At 39.7% G+C, this 19339-nt stretch overlaps 1 protein-coding gene across 2 annotated transcripts in view; it reads left to right on the top strand.

The window, feature by feature from the left end:
* The window catches only part of LOC109639463 (junction plakoglobin-like), a 129424-nt gene that overhangs the window by 94799 nt on the left and 15286 nt on the right, over positions 1–19339 (top strand). For both annotated transcript variants that reach the window (XM_020102944.2, XM_069525178.1), the window contains exons 4-12: positions 4762–5015; positions 5102–5340; positions 7904–8105; positions 8567–8711; positions 8799–8902; positions 13888–14007; positions 14675–14893; positions 17973–18125; positions 19146–19265. In XM_020102944.2, the coding sequence (XP_019958503.1) occupies positions 4762–5015; positions 5102–5340; positions 7904–8105; positions 8567–8711; positions 8799–8902; positions 13888–14007; positions 14675–14893; positions 17973–18125; positions 19146–19265 (1556 nt within the window). The remainder of the gene's footprint in view (positions 1–4761; positions 5016–5101; positions 5341–7903; positions 8106–8566; positions 8712–8798; positions 8903–13887; positions 14008–14674; positions 14894–17972; positions 18126–19145; positions 19266–19339) is intronic.

The raw sequence follows: 19339 nt of genomic DNA, 5'->3' as shown, positions 1-19339 counted from the left end.
CAACTTATCCACAGGTCAATATAGTGTCTGATGAGTCACACATTGCATTACAATGGATTGTTTTGCTTAGGAAGGTTCCTCACTTAGTGAAATGACGTGGAAGAAGCTTTGATGCTTCCTTACTCATCTAACATTGGAAACACCAAACCAGCCACAATTCATTGTGCAGTCAACATTGAAAGCAGCGCAACATCATAGTTGTATCACATTCATTGGTTTAAAAGAAATGTCAGAAAGGTCGCAACCCAGGTGTCCTCATCAGGTGTAGCTGCAACAGTAGCCATGGCAACAAAGGTGGTGGTTCTACCGTTCAAAAGATGGATATTGAAAGTTACGATCAAGCAGCCGACAGACCTAAACCACCTTTACAAATAAGACTGGGGCAGGTGTTTCAGACTCTTCAATAATAGTGTTTTCTGTTGGAGAGAAAGATTTTGGTTTTACATATTTAGCAGACCTTTGACATCATTCCAAAATCAAATATTGACATTGTGAATAGATCTGAGTATTATCAGCACACGCCCATATGAACGTGCACTGCTAGAAGCAGACTTTTCTGTGACGAGCTTGCTTACTTCTGGCTGTTGTCTCTGCTTCAGCAGTGATTGCTGTACTCTGTGAATGTAGCCCTGGTTGAAGATTCCTGTCATGTGCTGTGAGAGTGAGTAGGGCCCGTTAGGGCAGGTAATATATATATAACATAGGGGGAGATTCTGTTAATAAGAAAAGACCTAAATACCCCCTAGATCAATGAGCGAGCTCATAATTGTCTTTAAAGAAAGGTTTAAATTACATATACCCTTTTTAGGAAGTAAAACTATACAGTAGAAGCAGTGTTTCATCAAAGAACCAAACCAAATTGCAATTTTCCTGACCATCAATGTAGACGTTTTCCTACCTTTGCTTTTTTGGAATGACTATATGTCCCACATATACCTACAAACATTATGTATACAGATGTCCAGTGTAGCATAAACAGAACCACATGCATATTTGTTGTCCATGTGTATGCCTATTTATTTTTGTGTTACAAATTATGCCATTAGCAAAACTTTTTGTGAAGTATCTGTCTAAAATAATGCAAAGTGCTGTACTAGATATCATTTATCTCTAAATATGCCTTGAACAATCCAGGAAAAATTTCAGAAAGACAGAAGAAAGAAACTCTCAATGCACCGAGTGACTGGAGCTAGTGGAACAAAGACTAGCCTGGAGGTGTCAAGAGGATTCAAGTGCATCCTTGAACACACCAAAACCATCCTTGCTACACTTGCATTGTAATGTAATTATCCTGAGTCTGGTTTTATTGAAGTTTTTTTCCTCTTCTCTATCACCAGATGTTTGCTCACTGTGAGAGCTATTGAACTGTGTCTTTTTAAAAGCAATATGTTGGTGGAATATTTATATTCATATTGAAATGAACAGACTAACTCATGGACTGAAAATAGAGACATTTAAAATGTGTTAGGAGGAATTGTGTGAAAAGTCCCTTGTAGTTAATGAGCATAAACCTGCATTATTGTGGTTACAACCCAGTAAGCATTTGGGAGTAAGGGAAGCAACAAAGTGCCAAAGAGTAGCCTTTAATTGTAGTTGTGCAAATTAAGATCCACAACAGCAATACTGACCAGCATTGAAGGAACAATGGGCTGAGCGGCAGTGGGTGATGCCAAATGATATAACAAGTAAAAGGCAAAATCCCTTCCTTGCCAGTCCCTACTCCCCTGAATGACAGTCCCCAACAAAAGAGCAAAGGAAAATCCTGTCTGGCTAGGTGCACAATGAAGTAAAGAGAAGAAGTGAACTAAACTATAGTCCAACAAGATCACAGAACGAGTGCCTCGCTAGTTAATGTTCACCGAATTTCAGTAAGATTAAGTCAACAACCGTTAACAAACACACAGTCGAGTTAACATAGATAATGAGAGGCACTGAGGCGGAGTGATCACATTCAATTACAGCCACCCCTGGCAACATTGCACAGGGTCTGTTATCCTCTCGGCAACGAGTACAGAGGTGCATAATTGGGAGCTAGCGAAACTGGAGGAGGACCCAGCTAGAACTGGGGAATACTTGATTCTACTGACAGTGGGCGGTGCAGGGCAGTGGTCCAGGAGGAATCCCCTTGAGGTGCATATGGTGGAGGAGTGGTTAAGCTGAGGGAGAACAGAAAAACACTGCACCAGATTTTAATCAGTAGTATGAAGCAGCCGTGGCCCCTAACAATTGTGGTAGTGTATAACTTTCCCGTCTAAACCTTCTGATAAGGTTGTCTTTGTCTGTCTTCGGTTGACCAGTCAAGAGGCTCGACATACTTCAGTACACAGAAACAGGTTTGAATGAAGAAGTACTGTAGTTGCTGTGCTAAAAAATATTTGGATGAATTGTAAGGCCAAGCACCTGTAATGCTACAGAACATTCCGGAGATTGTATAAGCATAAGAAATGTAAGGGAAAACAACATTTCCCTCCCATGGGAACTGAACAGATTCTCATAGCCTGCAAGTTTGGAGAGAAAACACACATGGATGGTCTGAAGTCGTGGTGGGATCACCCAAGACGGCTGGGCTTTCCTCTGACTCTTTTCTCTTTGTTGAATCCGGAATGATACGTTATTTTAAAGCTTGAGGACACAGGTGAGCCTGTAGGATCCCTGTACCAGACAGAGGGGACTATTTGCTTTGCTTCCCAGACACTTTCTAATCATTGTTTCCCCCTGAGGAAAGACTTATTCCAGAACTTCAATTTCTTGAGCCCTGTCTGCTACTGATACAGGCTGCTGGAGCCGTTTGTGGACCAAACATCTCTTTTTAGCATGCTGTCAGAAATACCCACAGCTGTGCCACTTCTACATTTATGTTGCCATTCTTGAGGGAATATCAATGACCATGTTTTCATGTTTTTTCCTTTAAATGACAAAAAGCAAAAGTATATTGTATGAACATTAACAAAAAAGGGAATTTAAATTGCATCACATTTGTGTTTTTAAATGGACATGACTTATAGAATAAATCGTAATATGAATCACTCCTTAAGCTTTTAGATAGACTGTCATGTCTACATCGAATAATGTCACTATTGTCATCCAGTGCCAAGATTTAGTGATTAAGTGACAGTGTAGGAGGTTGCGTGTAAGAATTTGTCTGTCTTCAAAGACATCAAAATGTTAACAGTCAGTCAGTTTGTTTCAATCTCTGTCAAGTGGAACAATAGGCTCACAGTTTCTGTCTCATCACTGTCTGCAGACCATACTTCTTTTGTGGAAGAAACAAGTTAGGAAGGAAGATATTTCAGTCAGGTGTCTCATGTTCTTAGAAAAATGTACAGGTACATTTGAGTACACACTAACAAGCCTCATTCAACCGATCAATCAAATTTGTATTGACCATAATCACAATTTCCCTCATAGGGTTTAGGCCTCTCCTCCTAAACCGGGACTATAGTGTGAGGAAAAACGACCCAAAAACTTATTAAGAGAGCATATCAACAAAATAATAACATTAGCAGCATTCATATGAAAAAACAGTGTCTAGCATTGCATGCATAGCTAGCACAAAACTCTTATAATCATTATATAAAACAAACTGTTACCAATAAACAAAACATAATGCCTCTCCCCACTGCTCATGGCATCTTTAAAACTTATAGCTTTAATAGTTTGTATTGAGACAATACTCAAGTATAGTCTGTATCTTGATTTAATTAAAAAATGTTGATGGTAACCAACAAAAGACAAACCCATCTGGGATAGTGTGTGTTTGCAATGCTACATAAAAAACTTAAGTGTAAATGGGACAAATGGTGTAGTGGAAATATTTTGCCATCATGCTTTACAATAATTCCTTTTCACAGTTGAAGCCTCAAACGCGTGTGTGAGTCCTGTGTAATTCTAGGATCAATCACAGACCTGAGTACACAAACTGCTGTACACAGTGTTGCTGGCAGAGAAACATTCTTCAGACACAAGTACTATCACCCTCTAAGGCTGAGGGTAATCAGGTCTCATACCAGCTCTGAGATCATTGTGCCATCTATCAAACAAAGATTCCTCTTTAGGCTGACTACAATCATCTTTAATGATGATAACACCTGCGGCTCAACAAGACATATCATCTACCACCCAGTTAGAAAGTACTAAAAGTCACCCTCCCCTCCAGGTTCAGTAGCAGATGTAGGAATTCTTCTCAATTTATCTCAGCAATTATTCCACAGCTTTATCACCTTTAAAGCTTAAAAACAATAAATAGCACTTGTTATCCTAATTTGCAGCATTACATCCCGTATTTGAAATTAGTTTTTTCGACTGTTTGGGTTTAAACTTATTTTAACTATTAATAGCCACAAAAGAAAAGAAGGTAATGTGTGATAATCTCTTTGTGATGTGATGCAAGTGGAACCCCTCTGCTTTTAGTTTGTAACGAGCGTGAAGGAGATGGTCAGGGTGGAAATGTTGCATGTTAAAGATGGTTTGTACAAACATATTAACACTCCGGGAGACAAAGTTTAAAAAAAAGATACTTCTGAATAGTAAACGTTTTTAAAGTTACTGCTGCTCCTGAGGCAGATGCAGTTTGTTTAGTCTAGATTAAACCAAATTCAAAAAATTTGAATGTTGACTAGTGAGCCACACATCAAACTTCATCTCTTAACAGTCCAGAGTGTTTTTTTTCCTGTAAACTAACTGATGTAGTAACAAAAAAGAACTGACTGTCTCTCACTCTTTGATTCTCTCTCTCTCTTTGTCTCCCTTTCCCTCTGACAGATCTAGAAGCTCAGTACTCGCTAACGCGGGCTCAGCGCGTCAGGGCCGCAATGTTCCCAGAGACCCTGGTGGAGGGGGAGGCAGCCATGCCACTCCAATCTGATCCGTCACAGCAGAGCAACGTGCAACGACTGGCTGAGCCCTCTCAGCTGCTAAAGACAGCAATCGTCCACCTGATAAACTACCAGGATGATGCTGAGTTGGCGACAAGGGCAGTGCCAGAGCTCACCAAGCTGCTGGCAGATGAGGATCCGGTACACTGCCACAACTATCTCACTTGTACCACAATTCTACATACCCACATATTTAAGCTCACCACTTTATTGTCTCACACATTTAGGTTGTGGTGAACAAGGCGGCCATGATAGTCAATCAGCTGACCCGAAAGGAGGCAAGTCGGCGGGTGCTAGTACAGTCCCCGACCATGGTGGGTGCAGTGGTGCGCGCCATGACAGCAGCAGTGGACATGGAGACAGCCCGTTGTGCAGCCAGTGTGCTCCACAGCTTGTCACACCAGAGGGAGGGGCTACTGGCCATATTTAAGTCTGGAGGGATACCAGCACTGGTCCGCATGCTGAGGTAGATATACTTCATTGAGATGACAAATCAAATCAAATCAAAAAATTTGGTAATCAGGACAAAATAATGTTGGGGCTTATCAAACTAAAATAATCATGGGCTAATATGGAAAAATCAAATTCACTTTTATTTGACTTTTCATTTATTCAAAATCTCCATATCAATTAATATAAGACATGTTCTAACACTGGTGACAGGACACCATCATCAGCATACAACACTTAACATTGCCTTCATGGACCTTATACTGCAATTTCACAACCTAACCACATGTGTATGCCACATTGTCTACTAAGCCTACAGAGAAAGTGGGAAAACCAATCAATATTGAATAATTATGACCAAATTAAACACGTATATGATATATATAATAATATATAATTATTAGGTATTTAAAGGTACAGTGTGTAGAATTTAGTGATATCTAGTGTTGAAGTTGCATGTTGCAGCTGAACACCCCTCACCTCACCCTCCCCTTCCAAACATGAAAAATAACCTGTGGTAGCTTCAGTTGTCATAAAAACTAAAACAAATGTTTAGTTTGTCCAGTCTGGACAAATGTAAAAAAGATGGCGGCCTCTGTAGAGCGGAACCCCTCCATGTAAATATAAAGTATTTAAATATAAAGGGTCTTTTCTGAGGTAAAGAAAACTACAATTCATACAATTTAGATGAAACGAACTAGTGAAAACATCATGAGGATTATTCTACATCAAATTTCTGCCAATAGATCCCTTTCACCTAAATCTTACACACTGGACCTTTAATTATATGTTAGTATTTGGAAAAACTATGGTGACCCCAAATTATATTATACAAATATAATGCATAAAGCATATAAAACTGTGTGTTTACATACAACTAGAATGGCAGCAGTAGGTATCGAAGTAGAAAGTGAGGAAGTAGTTTGAATATACGAGCGAATGGCTTCAATACTAAAACCAAAATAGATTTTTGGTTATGGGGGTAGTAAATATGTTCTAAACACAACATCAACGGCATTATTATTCATGTTTGGGGATGCTCCTGGTTACCTGATGAGTGCAGTTAAAAAGGAAGATGAGCACAGAGAACGTTAGGGCAGATAAAACAAGTGCTGAAACTAATTGAATGCTTTGTAATGCTGAAGGGTGCTGTAAATTCATCTGATAATCTGGTTCAGAATTGTTATATTGAACTATAATGATTATATATACATACAAAAATATACACGAAATTATTTCTTTAGGTGTGAAAATATATTTTTAGAACCAAAAAAAAAGAGATCTCCTCCCCATAGGTCGTCTGTACAAGCAGATTCTTTTGACCCAGTAGTACATTGTATTTTTAGTTAGCCACAGGTATGATGGAAGGAGACAGAGTAAATAAAGCCAAGCTCTCAACATGTGCAGAGTTGTGTTGCTGATCAAAGTAAATGGAGGATCAAAGTGAAGGAGAAATGTAAAACTTTTTGTAAAGTCAATGGTAAACTATTGAAAGCTTTCAGCTTCCAATATGCTAATAAGAGGTCATCTGAAAACTGTACCAAATGAGGCTAACAGTCATGCCTTCACTTTAAATGCTAAATTTAGGGCCTTTGCAACCCGCGGGCAGGCAGAGTTAATCCCTTACACAGGGGCTTAACAGAACAGAATAAATCATACCACTAATTGATTTGGAGCTTAATTCACACAGAAATTGAAAGAATTGAATACGGTAAACCTAAAAGTGCTTCACAGAGACCAGCTAGGTTAGTGTGCGTGACTTGTATTAATGCTATCAACGTTTTCTCCCTCTGTTCCTATTTACCTCTGCCTGTTAATGCCCACTCCCACACTTTGTCTCCACCTCTTTGATTTTTGAGTACATTTGCATATGTTCTTTGCCACTTTCTGCAACCTCCTACATAATGAAACCTTTTTACTTGTTGTTTGTTCTTGTCATTCTTTTAATTTTATTTCTACATATCTGATGCTTTGGGTGTTTCTCATTTTTATGTAGACACACAGACATGAGCCAAATTAAACTAAAGTGAATTTAGCATGCCCACGGCATTTAAAGAGCAGAAACAAAAGCAAATGTAATCAAGACTTTTGCAATTCACCCTTTGTTTTTCTTCTATAGCACTTCCACTAAAACCACATTACTGAATTTGTATTCAGTATGGTCACAATGTGTCCCTGACCACCCGGTGGTGGTTTAGCCATTCAGATCTAAACGAATCCTAAATCTATTTTGGGTGCATTTACACCTACTGGCATGTGGTCAACCTCAATCTGATCACAGTCCAATCACCAAAGACACATTTTAATGTCAGGTTTAGATGGGATATTAGTTACTAGCTGACCTTAGCTTTAAAACACAACCTAACACAAAATGGTCAATTGATCAAACAGAAACCTTTGATTGAATACAAATTACATGGTGCAAGACTTCCATAGTGTCAATACCAAAAAGGTTTTTTCCCCTCCTACTGTTATGGAAATGTCCATGGTTTTAGGTCTATTTTGCCAAATAAGTGTTATTCTTATTCACTTAGTTTCTCTCTCTCTTTCTCTCTCTCTCTCTCTCTCCTCTGTTTCAGTTCACCAGTGGAATCAGTCTTGTTTTACGCCATCACCACCCTCCACAACCTGCTGCTCCACCAAGAGGGGGCCAAGATGGCGGTGCGTCTGGCTGATGGCCTGCAAAGAATGGTTCCCTTACTAAAAAAGAGCAATCCCAAGTTCCTGGCCATCACCACTGACTGTCTGCAGCTCCTTTCCTACGGCAACCAGGAGAGCAAGGTGAGGACAGGACCTTAAAGGTACAGTGGGTAGAATTTAGTGATATCTAGTGGTGAAGTTGCATGTTGCAGCTGAACACCCCTCACCTCACCCTCTCCTTCAAAACATGAAAAAGAACCTGTGGTAGCTTCAGTTGTCATAAAAACTCAAAAGGTGTTTAGTTTGTTCAGTCTGGACTAATTTAATAAACATGGCGGCCTCCATAGAGAGTGTCCCCTTGATGTAAATATAAAGTATTTAAATATAAAGGGCATTTTCTGAGGTAAAGAAAACTACAATTCATACAATTTAGATGAAACCAACTATTGAAAACATCATGAGGATTATTCTACATGAAATTTCTGCTAAAAGTTCCCTTTCACGTAAATCTTACACACTGGACCTTTAACACTTGAAGGAAACCCATGTTGTGTCCACCTTTTATAACATAAGTACACTTCCTACTTCCTGTTTCTTGTCAGCTTATCATCCTTGCCAATGGAGGCCCAGAGGGCCTGGTGTTCATCATGAGGAACTACAACTATGAGAAGCTACTATGGACCACTAGTCGTGTTCTCAAAGTACTGTCTGTGTGTCCCAGCAACAAGCCAGCCATAGTGGAGGCTGGTATGTTCACATCACTGAACATGAGTGCAAATGCTGATGCATAGATGTTTGTAAAGTCTGTAACTGTATTTTCACATCCGTGTCCAGGTGGAATGCAAGCTTTGGGCCAACACCTTACAGGTTCAAGCCAGCGTCTGATCCAGAACTGTCTGTGGACACTCCGCAACCTGTCAGATGCTGCGACTAAACAGGCACGTATTGCTGTACTGAATGCTCCTACAACCACTACCAGTGCCACTACACCATAGGATTTCCTGCTCTATCTTTGCACGACAGACCAGTCCTTTATGCAGCCGCCCACCTCACAATGTTATACATCAGTGCTCCTGACAAGTAGTGATTTTATCTCATTCTCTCCCTGCATGGAGACATCCCAGTAGGCCGCTGTAAAGACCTTGTGTCACAAGTGCTGCTTCTGTTTGTATTTTCCTCAGCCTGCATTGATGGTGAGATTCTGGAGCTACTGTAAATATGAGCACAGCTTAGGGGGTGGTAGAAAATTCAATTTCTGAGTACTCTCAGGGGAAGGAATGGAACAGATTGGTAAACATAATTTACTAAAGCAGGACTCGTGTTTAGCCAAACACAGCAAAGAACTGTGTCCCTGTTTAAAGACAAGCAACATTTTTATCACACACAATTTCTAGAACTAGTGCAGTGCCTGTAATAAACCGGCCTGTGTGGGACAGGCAGATTGTTTTGGCCATTGATTATGCTCTGGAGCTACTTCAGAATGATTCCCTGTCATTAGTGTGTTCTCCTCAAACAGTTCTATAATATACTGTCACTTATTCATTTGTATGCTGAGCTGTTAATATACAGTCTATGATTCAGAGTGAAGTTCGGAAAGTTATCATATCTGGTTTATCTGCATGAAGTTTTTATAGTCAATGTTTTTATAAAGTGTAATGGTTTCTCACATGTACGGCTAATATGTAAGTGCTGAATTGTTGAAACTTTTTCATACATTGCATTTCAGTTAATTCGGAGGTCTGTTAAACAGTATCTTTCAGTATCAAGTTCACAACTTTTCAAAGTAAAATCTGAAAGTGCTTTGAGTGGTCATCAAGACTAAGAAAGCTTATATAAATACAGACCATTTACCATTTACTTTGATTTTCGGTGTGGATTGGAAACCAGCCCTCAATATGTTGATGATTTTGGTTTCCATTGACCGTTGTTATGTCATTTAGTTATGAACAATTCAACTGTGTCCTTTCAATAAAAGACTTTATATATTACCCAGATTATCCAGATATATCGGTACATTATCGGTATATAGTATATAGTGTTTATTCTGCACAGTTTGCACTTCTCCAAATATGCATATTATCTGCATGTATCAGTACAATTATTCTTTTTTGTATAGTACATCCACTTCGTTAAATGCCTTTAGTCCCGGAATCCCCCTATTTGTATTTCAATTTGTGAAGTGGTTTGTGTCTTGTTAATTGTATGTTTGGCATCAAGGAGGAGGACTGTGCCACAATTTCATTGGGCTAGTGTATGAAGTACGACCGTGCAATGACAATAAAGTCTTTTGAATTTTGAATTTGAATAAAGTGACCGTTAAAGGGATAGTTCACCAAAAAATGGACCCCGTCCATGTTTAATTGGTTTGGACAAGCTGTGGCCTGAAGTGAGGAGCGCGGAGCAAAGAGACAAAAGGATGTGGTGTTTGACTGTAGTAGTAAAAAAATGACATGATTTTTATATATGTTACCAAAACAATAATAAAAGTATATATAAAATGTATAATAATAGAATAACATTAAAATAAATACAAACACCTCATAAAATACCTGAATATACCCTATAATATAGTACAATATAATAATATAATAATATATTATAATATAGTATGCTGAAAACCATCATAATAATTAATATATAACATCTCTTTAGTCATGAGGTTTGGCACCTGACCAGGCGACCGGCGAGGTGAGCCGCAGCCAAACCTGCCTCCCCCCCCTCCCCCGCCAACCCAGTTTGGTTATACGCCACATCATTTTGGTTGGTCCTTATAAATTCAAGTAGGTAGAAGGAATGCAGTTTCAGTTAGGGTTAGGCATTTTGTAATGTTGGTTAGGGTCAGGGTGCAGGGGTATGGGGATGCATTATGTCCACCAGTGTCCTCAAGACTATAGAGAGACGTGTGTGTGTGTGGTGGGATGTGTCATGGCTGTGTGTATCCAGGTTGATTTGTGTTTCGGGATAAGATGTGTGTGTGGGAATGTGTGCGGCACTAGCTTAGTCCCGTCAAAGACATAATTGGGGACCATGTTTCCATAAAGTCTTTCATATTGTTGATATTGTGGGTGGTGATTTGTCCATAGATATGTATTCTAAAAAGAGTTTGGTCCAGTGGATGGTATCTATTGAGTTTTTGGCTTTCTGTTTTAAGATAATAATGAAACCTGTTTGATTGAGGTGTATTAAAGTGGAAATTATTGTTTCTAATCTGATGGCTAATGCTTTTGTAATGATTTTTTAGTCTGTTTTCATTAAAGTCAAAGGGTGGTAGCTGGTAAATTGAGTCGGATCTTTATTCAGTTAAGCTAGAATCGATATGATGGATGTAAACATTTGTGCTGTGTTTTCTTTCTACTTCTAGTCCGTAGAAAAGTGAGGATAGTATGTATCAGAAATGTATATACAATTCCGGTGGGAAGCCATCGGGTCCTGGTGATTCATTTGGCATCTGAAGTAATGCTTTGCGTAGTTTGTTAATGGGGCGTCCAGGTTATCTGCATCTTATTTGGGTCAATTGAGGTTGTCAAAACAGGAGTATTGTTGACGGAATCTCTAGGAAGCTGTTCAATTCCATAAAGGATGTCCACTCTCTCTCAAAGTAGTCAAATCTGGGTCGTTAAATAATGAGGTACTGAAGCACCAGCACGGAGAAAGTTTTTTAGTGTTGGAGTTAATATTTAGGGTAAGGGATACTGGTACATGGTCACTAATGATGATTGGATGTATGATGGTTTTAGATACTTTGGTTATAAATGAATTACTGATCATAAAGAAGAGAGAATCCTTCGGAGAATGATTGGTGTTGTGGAGAGAAATATGAATATTCTCGAGATGATGGGTTTCTTATTCTCCAACTGTCGCCAAGACGAAAATCTCTCATGTATTGTTTTAATAATTCTGTCGAGTGCCAATTTCTTTGATTACCAGGTGCACTTGAACGGAAGATTGTGGGTTTGATTACCGTTTTGAAGTCTTCACCAATTATGATATCTGTTGCTTCTTGTAGAGTAGAGAAGAATGTGTCAAATAAGATGGATCGTGGCTGTCAGGGCCGTATGTGTTGGCTATATTGCATTTTTTTGTCATTAATTAATGCAGTGAATGATTTATCGTCCTTTAGCATCAGCGGTTGTGAAACGGAGGATTAATGGGATTCTTTTCTCAATTAAAATGGATACACCTGTTTGTCTTAAGTTATTAAGTCAAGTGTCATGTAAGAGTTGAATGTATGTGTGTGATTGATTTGTTTGCGCATGTGTGGGGGTGTATACATCTTACTGACAACACATCTGTCTTATTATGGGAAAACAATATAGTGACGCACAACTGCATAGACAAAACATGAAGGTGCACTGGTGTGAGGTCACGATGAACAAACAGAGGAAAAAGACAAGGAGGGACAGGAGAGGCATGAGGAATGGGAGTAGGGGGGGATTGGTGTGTGTGTTCATCTGTATAGGGAGCAACAGTCTTTGTGTGCGTGTGTGTGTAATGATTGTGTAGTGGGAGGGGAGAAAGAGAAGAGGAATGACAAAAGATTGTTAAGGAGTTACAGAAAAGAAGAGAGCTGAGGAGAGGTTAACGGGTGTATGCTGTTTTTTTGGTCATGTTTATGGAGTGTTCAGAAGAGCCAAGAGTCTCCGTCAATGTAAAGTCAACCACCAAGTATGCACACTTTAGTTTTTTTCTGTTTTCTTTTATAAATGGATACAGTACTTTGTGGCATTCATTTATTTCACATTTCCTTTTGTGCCTTTACTCTTGACCAGTTGTTTTCGTTGGAAATGTTCAAACTTTGCGATGATTGACCGGGGTCCTCTGGAGGATGCTGTGCCGATGCCTTTTGCTCGATGGAAGGTGATGCTGTTGACAGTGTCCGGAAATAGTTTGAGGTGTGCTTTCATGAAGTCCCTGATCTTTGTCTCGGGGTTGTCGGGTGTAGTTTCAGGAATGCCGGAGAAGATTAGATTTTTTGCGCTTACTTCTTGTTTGTAAGTCCAGTTTAGTTTCCATTATTGATTTGTTTTTCTTTAGTGAATGTTTCAATTTGTCTGGTTTATTTCATCGATGGATGCTGTGTGGTTGTGGGCAAATTCTTGTTTTTTTAATTGTTAGAAGAGAGAATACTGACCTCAACCTCAATCGTTTCAAGATCATCTGTCTCTGTAGATGAGCTGATTTCTTTCCCTTTGGCTGATGGGGTGAGTGCGTTGTCTTTGACAGTGTCCACATTGTCCTGTTGGTAGTAGCAATGGTCGATGAATTACAACTCCAATAAATCCACTGTGTTAGTAGTCTCGTTCGCACAAGGAAAAAGAAATAACACAAAAAGAGCTGTACAGTAATTTTGGAAGTTTAGTATTCCTCCGCGTTGTTGTCTGTGGTCTTGCTGCCTACTGCTGGAGACAGGGTGCTGCCATGTTAGATCTCACCGTTCTCACGATTCTCAAGCAGTAATCCTCCTCTCTCTAGATTGGCTAATTACACCATGTTTTAAGCCTTTATCACTTTACCTGATTAAGATTACCTAAAGTTTGTTGAACAAAATCTGAAATTTGTTTTGAATTTTAATCGGAAACAAAACCAACTCTCAATTTGGCAAGGTCAAAGTCTTTGGCATGGAACTGCAGAAAAACACTCTGCAGAAAAACACTCTTAATATCAGAAGCATGACTTCAATACACAATTGAAAGGTTCTGCTCTGGATACAAAATTATTTCATACTGTTCACTATATCCCTCTGCAGTATATACCAGGTATAAGAAAACTAGTACACTTTGCAAGAGCTCACGATAAGGTTGTCATGACTTTTGATGACTGTATATTTCTCTCACAGATTTTTGTCATCTGAGAAATCACAGGAATAAACGGATTGCATTGTTATGCTTTGTGTTAATACCTACTTTCTGGTCTCTTTTTGAAGGAGGGGTTAGATGGTCTGCTGCAGATATTAGTCACCCAGCTGGGCTCAGATGATGTCAACATGTTGACCTGTGCAACTGGCATCCTGTCCAACCTCACCTGTAACAATTCACGCAACAAGGTAACCAGAATTATTTATTTAATTTGAAACCATGGGCGTTAAACCTCCGACTTATTTTAGGAAAAATCTGCACTGAGGTATTTTGACAAGCAAGTACTTTATAACCGCAAAACTACAGCTCATCAATAGAGGCATCAGCTGCATCAGTGCTTTTACTGATACTTTAATTATTCACAAACACTCAACTCTGAAGTAATAAATAATCTGTGCAGACTAAAAGTCCTCCTGCTCTTGAAATAGCTTTAGACAGTTGACTTACCAATGTATTGTTTTGTTGTGATGTTTAGTTTATAATGGTCTGAGGCTTGAATAAAGTTTTCAGTGTTTCCGATACAGATAACAGTCACGACATGCATCTGTTTGTACTTCACTTCAGGGCGCATTACATTCAACATAACACATGACTTATACATGACAACACCAACCCTTTAAACATGTCATCAGCTTTTAAGGTAATGATTTACAGCTAACCTCAGCTTTCCCTTTTGTCCTCGTAAGGACTTTATCGTCTCGACACACACACACACACCATTAAGATATATAATTGTCTTCTCATCCATGTTTTAAAACATGAATTTATGTGCCATCCATGTCAATGATCCCTCACAGCCCTTCTGCTGCATTTTACATAAGACGGTCTTTACTTCTTCTTCTCCTTATTCCTCAGACTCTCGTGACTCAGTATGGCGGTGTGGAAGCACTGATCCATGCTGTGCTTCGAGCAGGGGAGAAGGAGGATGTTGCTGAGCCGGCGGTCTGTGCCCTGCGTCACCTCACATCCCGGCACCAAGATGCAGAGCTGGCCCAGAATGCTGTGCGTCTGCACTACGGTATCCCTGCTGTCGTCAAGCTGCTGGGGCAGCCACACTACTGGCCGGTAGTAAAGGTGAGGAAGGCACTGTTTTGTTCTCTCATATATCTCGGAGTGTAAAATATTTTATAGGCAAAACAGCCCGAACAGCACTCAAAGACATGCTTTGTCACGCAGCACACCATAAATACACAACCCTCATCATGCTCCACTCTCAGACCACCTCAGCTGGTCCCTGGAGAGACACACTGACAGACAGCTAGAGAGACACAGGCTGGAAGCTCCAGATACATCTGGTTGTTTTTAACCCAAGTAAAATGAACAAGACTTGAAGTCTGAAGCCCTGCAAGGATCTTGTAGAGGTTTGATAATATACAATAAAAAGGTATAAGAGGAAATGTGCAACATAGATACAGTTTACTTTAGCCTGTAGTGTACTAACAGAATCATTTATAATATTTTAATAACCTGATGCCTTTGAAAAACATTTGTATACTTGGCCATTACATTAATTCAACTAATGTTTCTGTTTCATTTTCCTGATTGTCCATCTTACGCATATCTGACATTACAAATATGCTTCAGAATGAATTCTTTAGATATGTATATGTCCAGTAGCTGCACCCCCATCTTTAACACGAAACATCAACTGTTTTTGCTAAACAGTGCCTGAGCCCACAGCGGTACTGTGGCTGAAAGCATCCTGAGTAGACACTGACAGAGGAGAGCGTATCTTGGCGTTTCTTCTCTAAGTGTAACTGTAGCATTCAGTCAATGAAATCCAGACACAAGTCTCAGACGCTGCCTGTCAGCAGTTTCTGGCTCTTTACCAGGCTGACTGACACAATTTCGGCAGAACAAGAGGAACTGGATGTAGTTTCTTTAATAGTGCAGGACCTGTTCTAAACATGCCTGTTTGGGATGGACTGTTTGCGTTGCCTGTGTTAATACTGCGGCGCTACTTCAGAATGATTCCTTCTCATTAATGAGCCCTCCTCAAACAGACAATCCTGCATTTGTATTGTTTGCGTGCTGGACATAGTGTGCAGGGCCTTTTCTATACAGTCTATGGTGCAGTAAAGTTAGTAGAGTTTGTCTTTATCTTTTCAAAATAAAATCTCTGTAATTTAGCTTGATAAAAAGCAATGCAACCACAAAATAAAGGTGAAGACAAATTGGCAAACAGGGAGTGATTAGATGAATGTTGTGAGTTAGGCTCCTGCTACTCTCATGAATGTCTGTCTTTGTCATTATGTAAATATTGAACATATCACATGTCCAAAGCCCATCAAATTTGGCATTGCACTTCACTTGGTCGTCAACAATAGACATGCCAAATGTGAAGCCAATAAAATCGCAAGTTCGCAAGAGCAATTGGTAGGTAGATATTGATTCACTGATTCCACTGATTCCAGATTCATTTTGTATCTGTGAGATGGTGTTTATTCACTAAAAAAGAGAATTAACTCCCTTCACATTGCCAGACTAAAATTATAAGAAGCAATTTGGGGTTCAGTATCCTTCAGCACGTGAAGTGAAAGAGCTGGGAATTGAACCACTGACCTTTTGCAGCTTGTTCCCATTAAAGTGGGATTAGAGTGGGAAATGATACACGCACACACACACACACACACAGACATTCCTCCCACTCAGTCAGACAGCCCTGCCAACACATTATATTAAGGAGGTGAGGTATTGGTGTTTAATGATGTGGAATAGAGAAATGGAGAATGTGACTTTATAAAAGAGGTGGAGAGAGAGAGAGAGAAAGGCAGTGAAGGAAACCGGAATGTTTTTTTTTTATCCTCAGATGTCATGTCATGATAATGAACCATTCAATTTTCAGCCCTATGTTTATTCATCGATCTTCAGCGTAGAATCGGAACCTTACATGTTCAATACCAGGACCAGATATTGACAATAATGTCCTACCTTTTGGTGAGTTTTGGTTCAGATACCACAGATAACAATATTTGTTTCAATGGACTCATAAACTCTGAGAGATGACACCACCGCTCCTGCTGCGGAGTGGACATCAAAACTCATTAACAACAATGTCACTGACACTATAAGCACGTATTGCACAGGATTTGGGCCGAAAGCTATTAAATCACTTTGGTGTTTGGAATTAAGGCATCATTGAACTGCTGCAGCTGTTGATCCAAAGTCACAACATTGGCTTTGATATATTAGTGTCACTGGAGAACTAAAAGTAAAAGCAGCCAAATACAAACAATAAATGTAACTCAATAACACAAACACTGATTTTTTTTTCACCCAAAACCTGCACAGCTGGTGTTTAAAATGTAAGAAACATAACTACCATGTTTCCTCAAATAGTGACCTTGCTGGTCACAGAGAGCAAGACTGGTCACAAAAACCAAACATTACATGTTACACCTCACATTATTATTGTACATACCTTTTAAAGAGATTTAAACATACAAACATGATGTCTTGAACGTTTTATAGTCTCCAGTATAGAGTGTAAATCTACTTCCACCAACAACCCAACAATACACCTTACTTACCCAATTTACATTGAGACATTTTGTCAAGTCAGTTTATAAAATATCTGTAAAAATAATAGAATCATAATGAACAACATAAAAAAATGTCCAAAATGAGTGTGCATAAAAGATGCAATGAACAAAATCCAGAACATCATGGGTATATGCAACATGAGATTCATGTATGACACAATGTAAATATGCTGATTTAATGCAGACGTGTTTTCAGCAAACACCTATAAACAAAGGAGACTGAGGATGAGTAAGAAGAAGTATGTTCAGTAAAGTTGCAAATATTTGCAGGGTTATATAATCTATAAAATCGGAACTTTTCTGAACACTTTGCTGGTGTAGCAGTGAGGCAGCCCATATGCTGGGAGTGGACCCAGCTGTCTCCTAGGCAGCGGGTGAGCTGTCCCTCCATAGAAAAGTGTTGGATCTTTTCCCTCTCTTCCCTGGGCTTTCCTTTCATATAAAGTATCACATTCTGGTTGGTAAACATGAGTGCAGTTTGCTGGATGTTCCAAAACAGGAGGCAGCGCTGCCGTTTGGAGGGCCACATCTAATGTTGCCTTTAAAGCTGACCCACATACAGCACGGAACATCCTGTTGAGAAAGCTCTTTGATCCTTCTTCTCTCCTCAGGCCACAGTTGGTTTGATCCGGAACCTGGCACTGTGCCCGGCCAATCAAGCGCCACTGAGGGAGGCAGGTGCTATTCCTCGATTGGTCAACCTGCTACTAAAGGCTCACCAGGACACACAGAGACACGCCTCCTCCACGCAGCAGACATACCAGGTCTGGAGCACACACACACACACACACACACACACACACACACTCACACACACACACACACACACACACACATAAATATTCACCTGTCAGCTCAGCCATGAGCCACCGGAGGTAACAGAAAGCCGCACAAGCAATCACTGTGTGAACATTCTGCTGCAGATAAGATTATTTACGTTTTTAACCTGCAGCAGACGGGAATATATGAACGGAAGGAAGTGAATGATGTGACTGCGTACTGATTTAACTGGTAATGATGATGCCATGGTGATACTGATGGCTAAACTCTTGAATTAAACTCTGTGAAAGGGAAACACAGTCATTGTTGTGGATGTTTTGACAATAGTAGATCACTTCACTTCTATGTGAGACTGAGGATAATTCCTCCACATCGATTTAAATATGTTTAGATTAGACAGAAATCGAATCAAATGACTAAACAACAATATTTTGTTAGTTTTCAATCAGGAGGGACAGAGAAGATTCTTTAATACTTTGACCGCATCATGATACATGTACTGTAAAGAGCTTTGAGTGGTCATCCAGACTAGAAAAGCAATATATCAATACAGAGCATTTACCATTTACCATAATAATTACAGTGGGCGAGGCTGTGAGTAGAATAGAAAACCAGAGTTACAGTGACAATACATTAACACCATTAGGCCAAAACGTTAGTATCTTGTGTTTTGTACGTAAATCTCTGTTTTGTTTCCTGTCAGGTTTTCCTCTATACTGACTTTGCCAGATCAGGCTCCGAAAACACTCTTTACACAAAGTTATCATTAATCACTCTTTTGAACTATGTGCCCATGAAGAGGTGCATGTGGGTGAGATTTGATCTGTAGCCATAAAGTTGCCATTAGGCTGCATGTTTAATTCTACATGTGGAAAAGTGAAAATGTCAAAAAGAAGAATTTCAGTCTGAATGTAGCAGATTCATGAACGGTAACTGGTAATTAACTTGTTATTTTCTCTCTTCGACATCTCTGCCTCTGCCTTTCTGTCACTCTCTGTTTCCAGGATGGCGTTCGCATGGAGGAAATAGTCGAGGGCTGCACGGGAGCCCTCCACATTCTAGCCAGAGACCCAATTAACAGAGGAGAGATCGCCAGCATGCAAACCATACCACTGTTTGTACAGGTAAACTCAAAATGCATATGAGACAATGCTAGGCTGCTGATGTGATATCAGCACCATGGAAGTGAGGAGTCAGC

The sequence above is a fragment of the Paralichthys olivaceus genome, chromosome 5 (genome assembly GCF_024713975.1).
Source record: "Paralichthys olivaceus isolate ysfri-2021 chromosome 5, ASM2471397v2, whole genome shotgun sequence".
Taxonomy (NCBI): domain Eukaryota; kingdom Metazoa; phylum Chordata; class Actinopteri; order Pleuronectiformes; family Paralichthyidae; genus Paralichthys; species Paralichthys olivaceus.
Note: the sequence above shows the minus strand (reverse complement) of the source record. Positions and strands in the feature narration are given on the sequence as shown.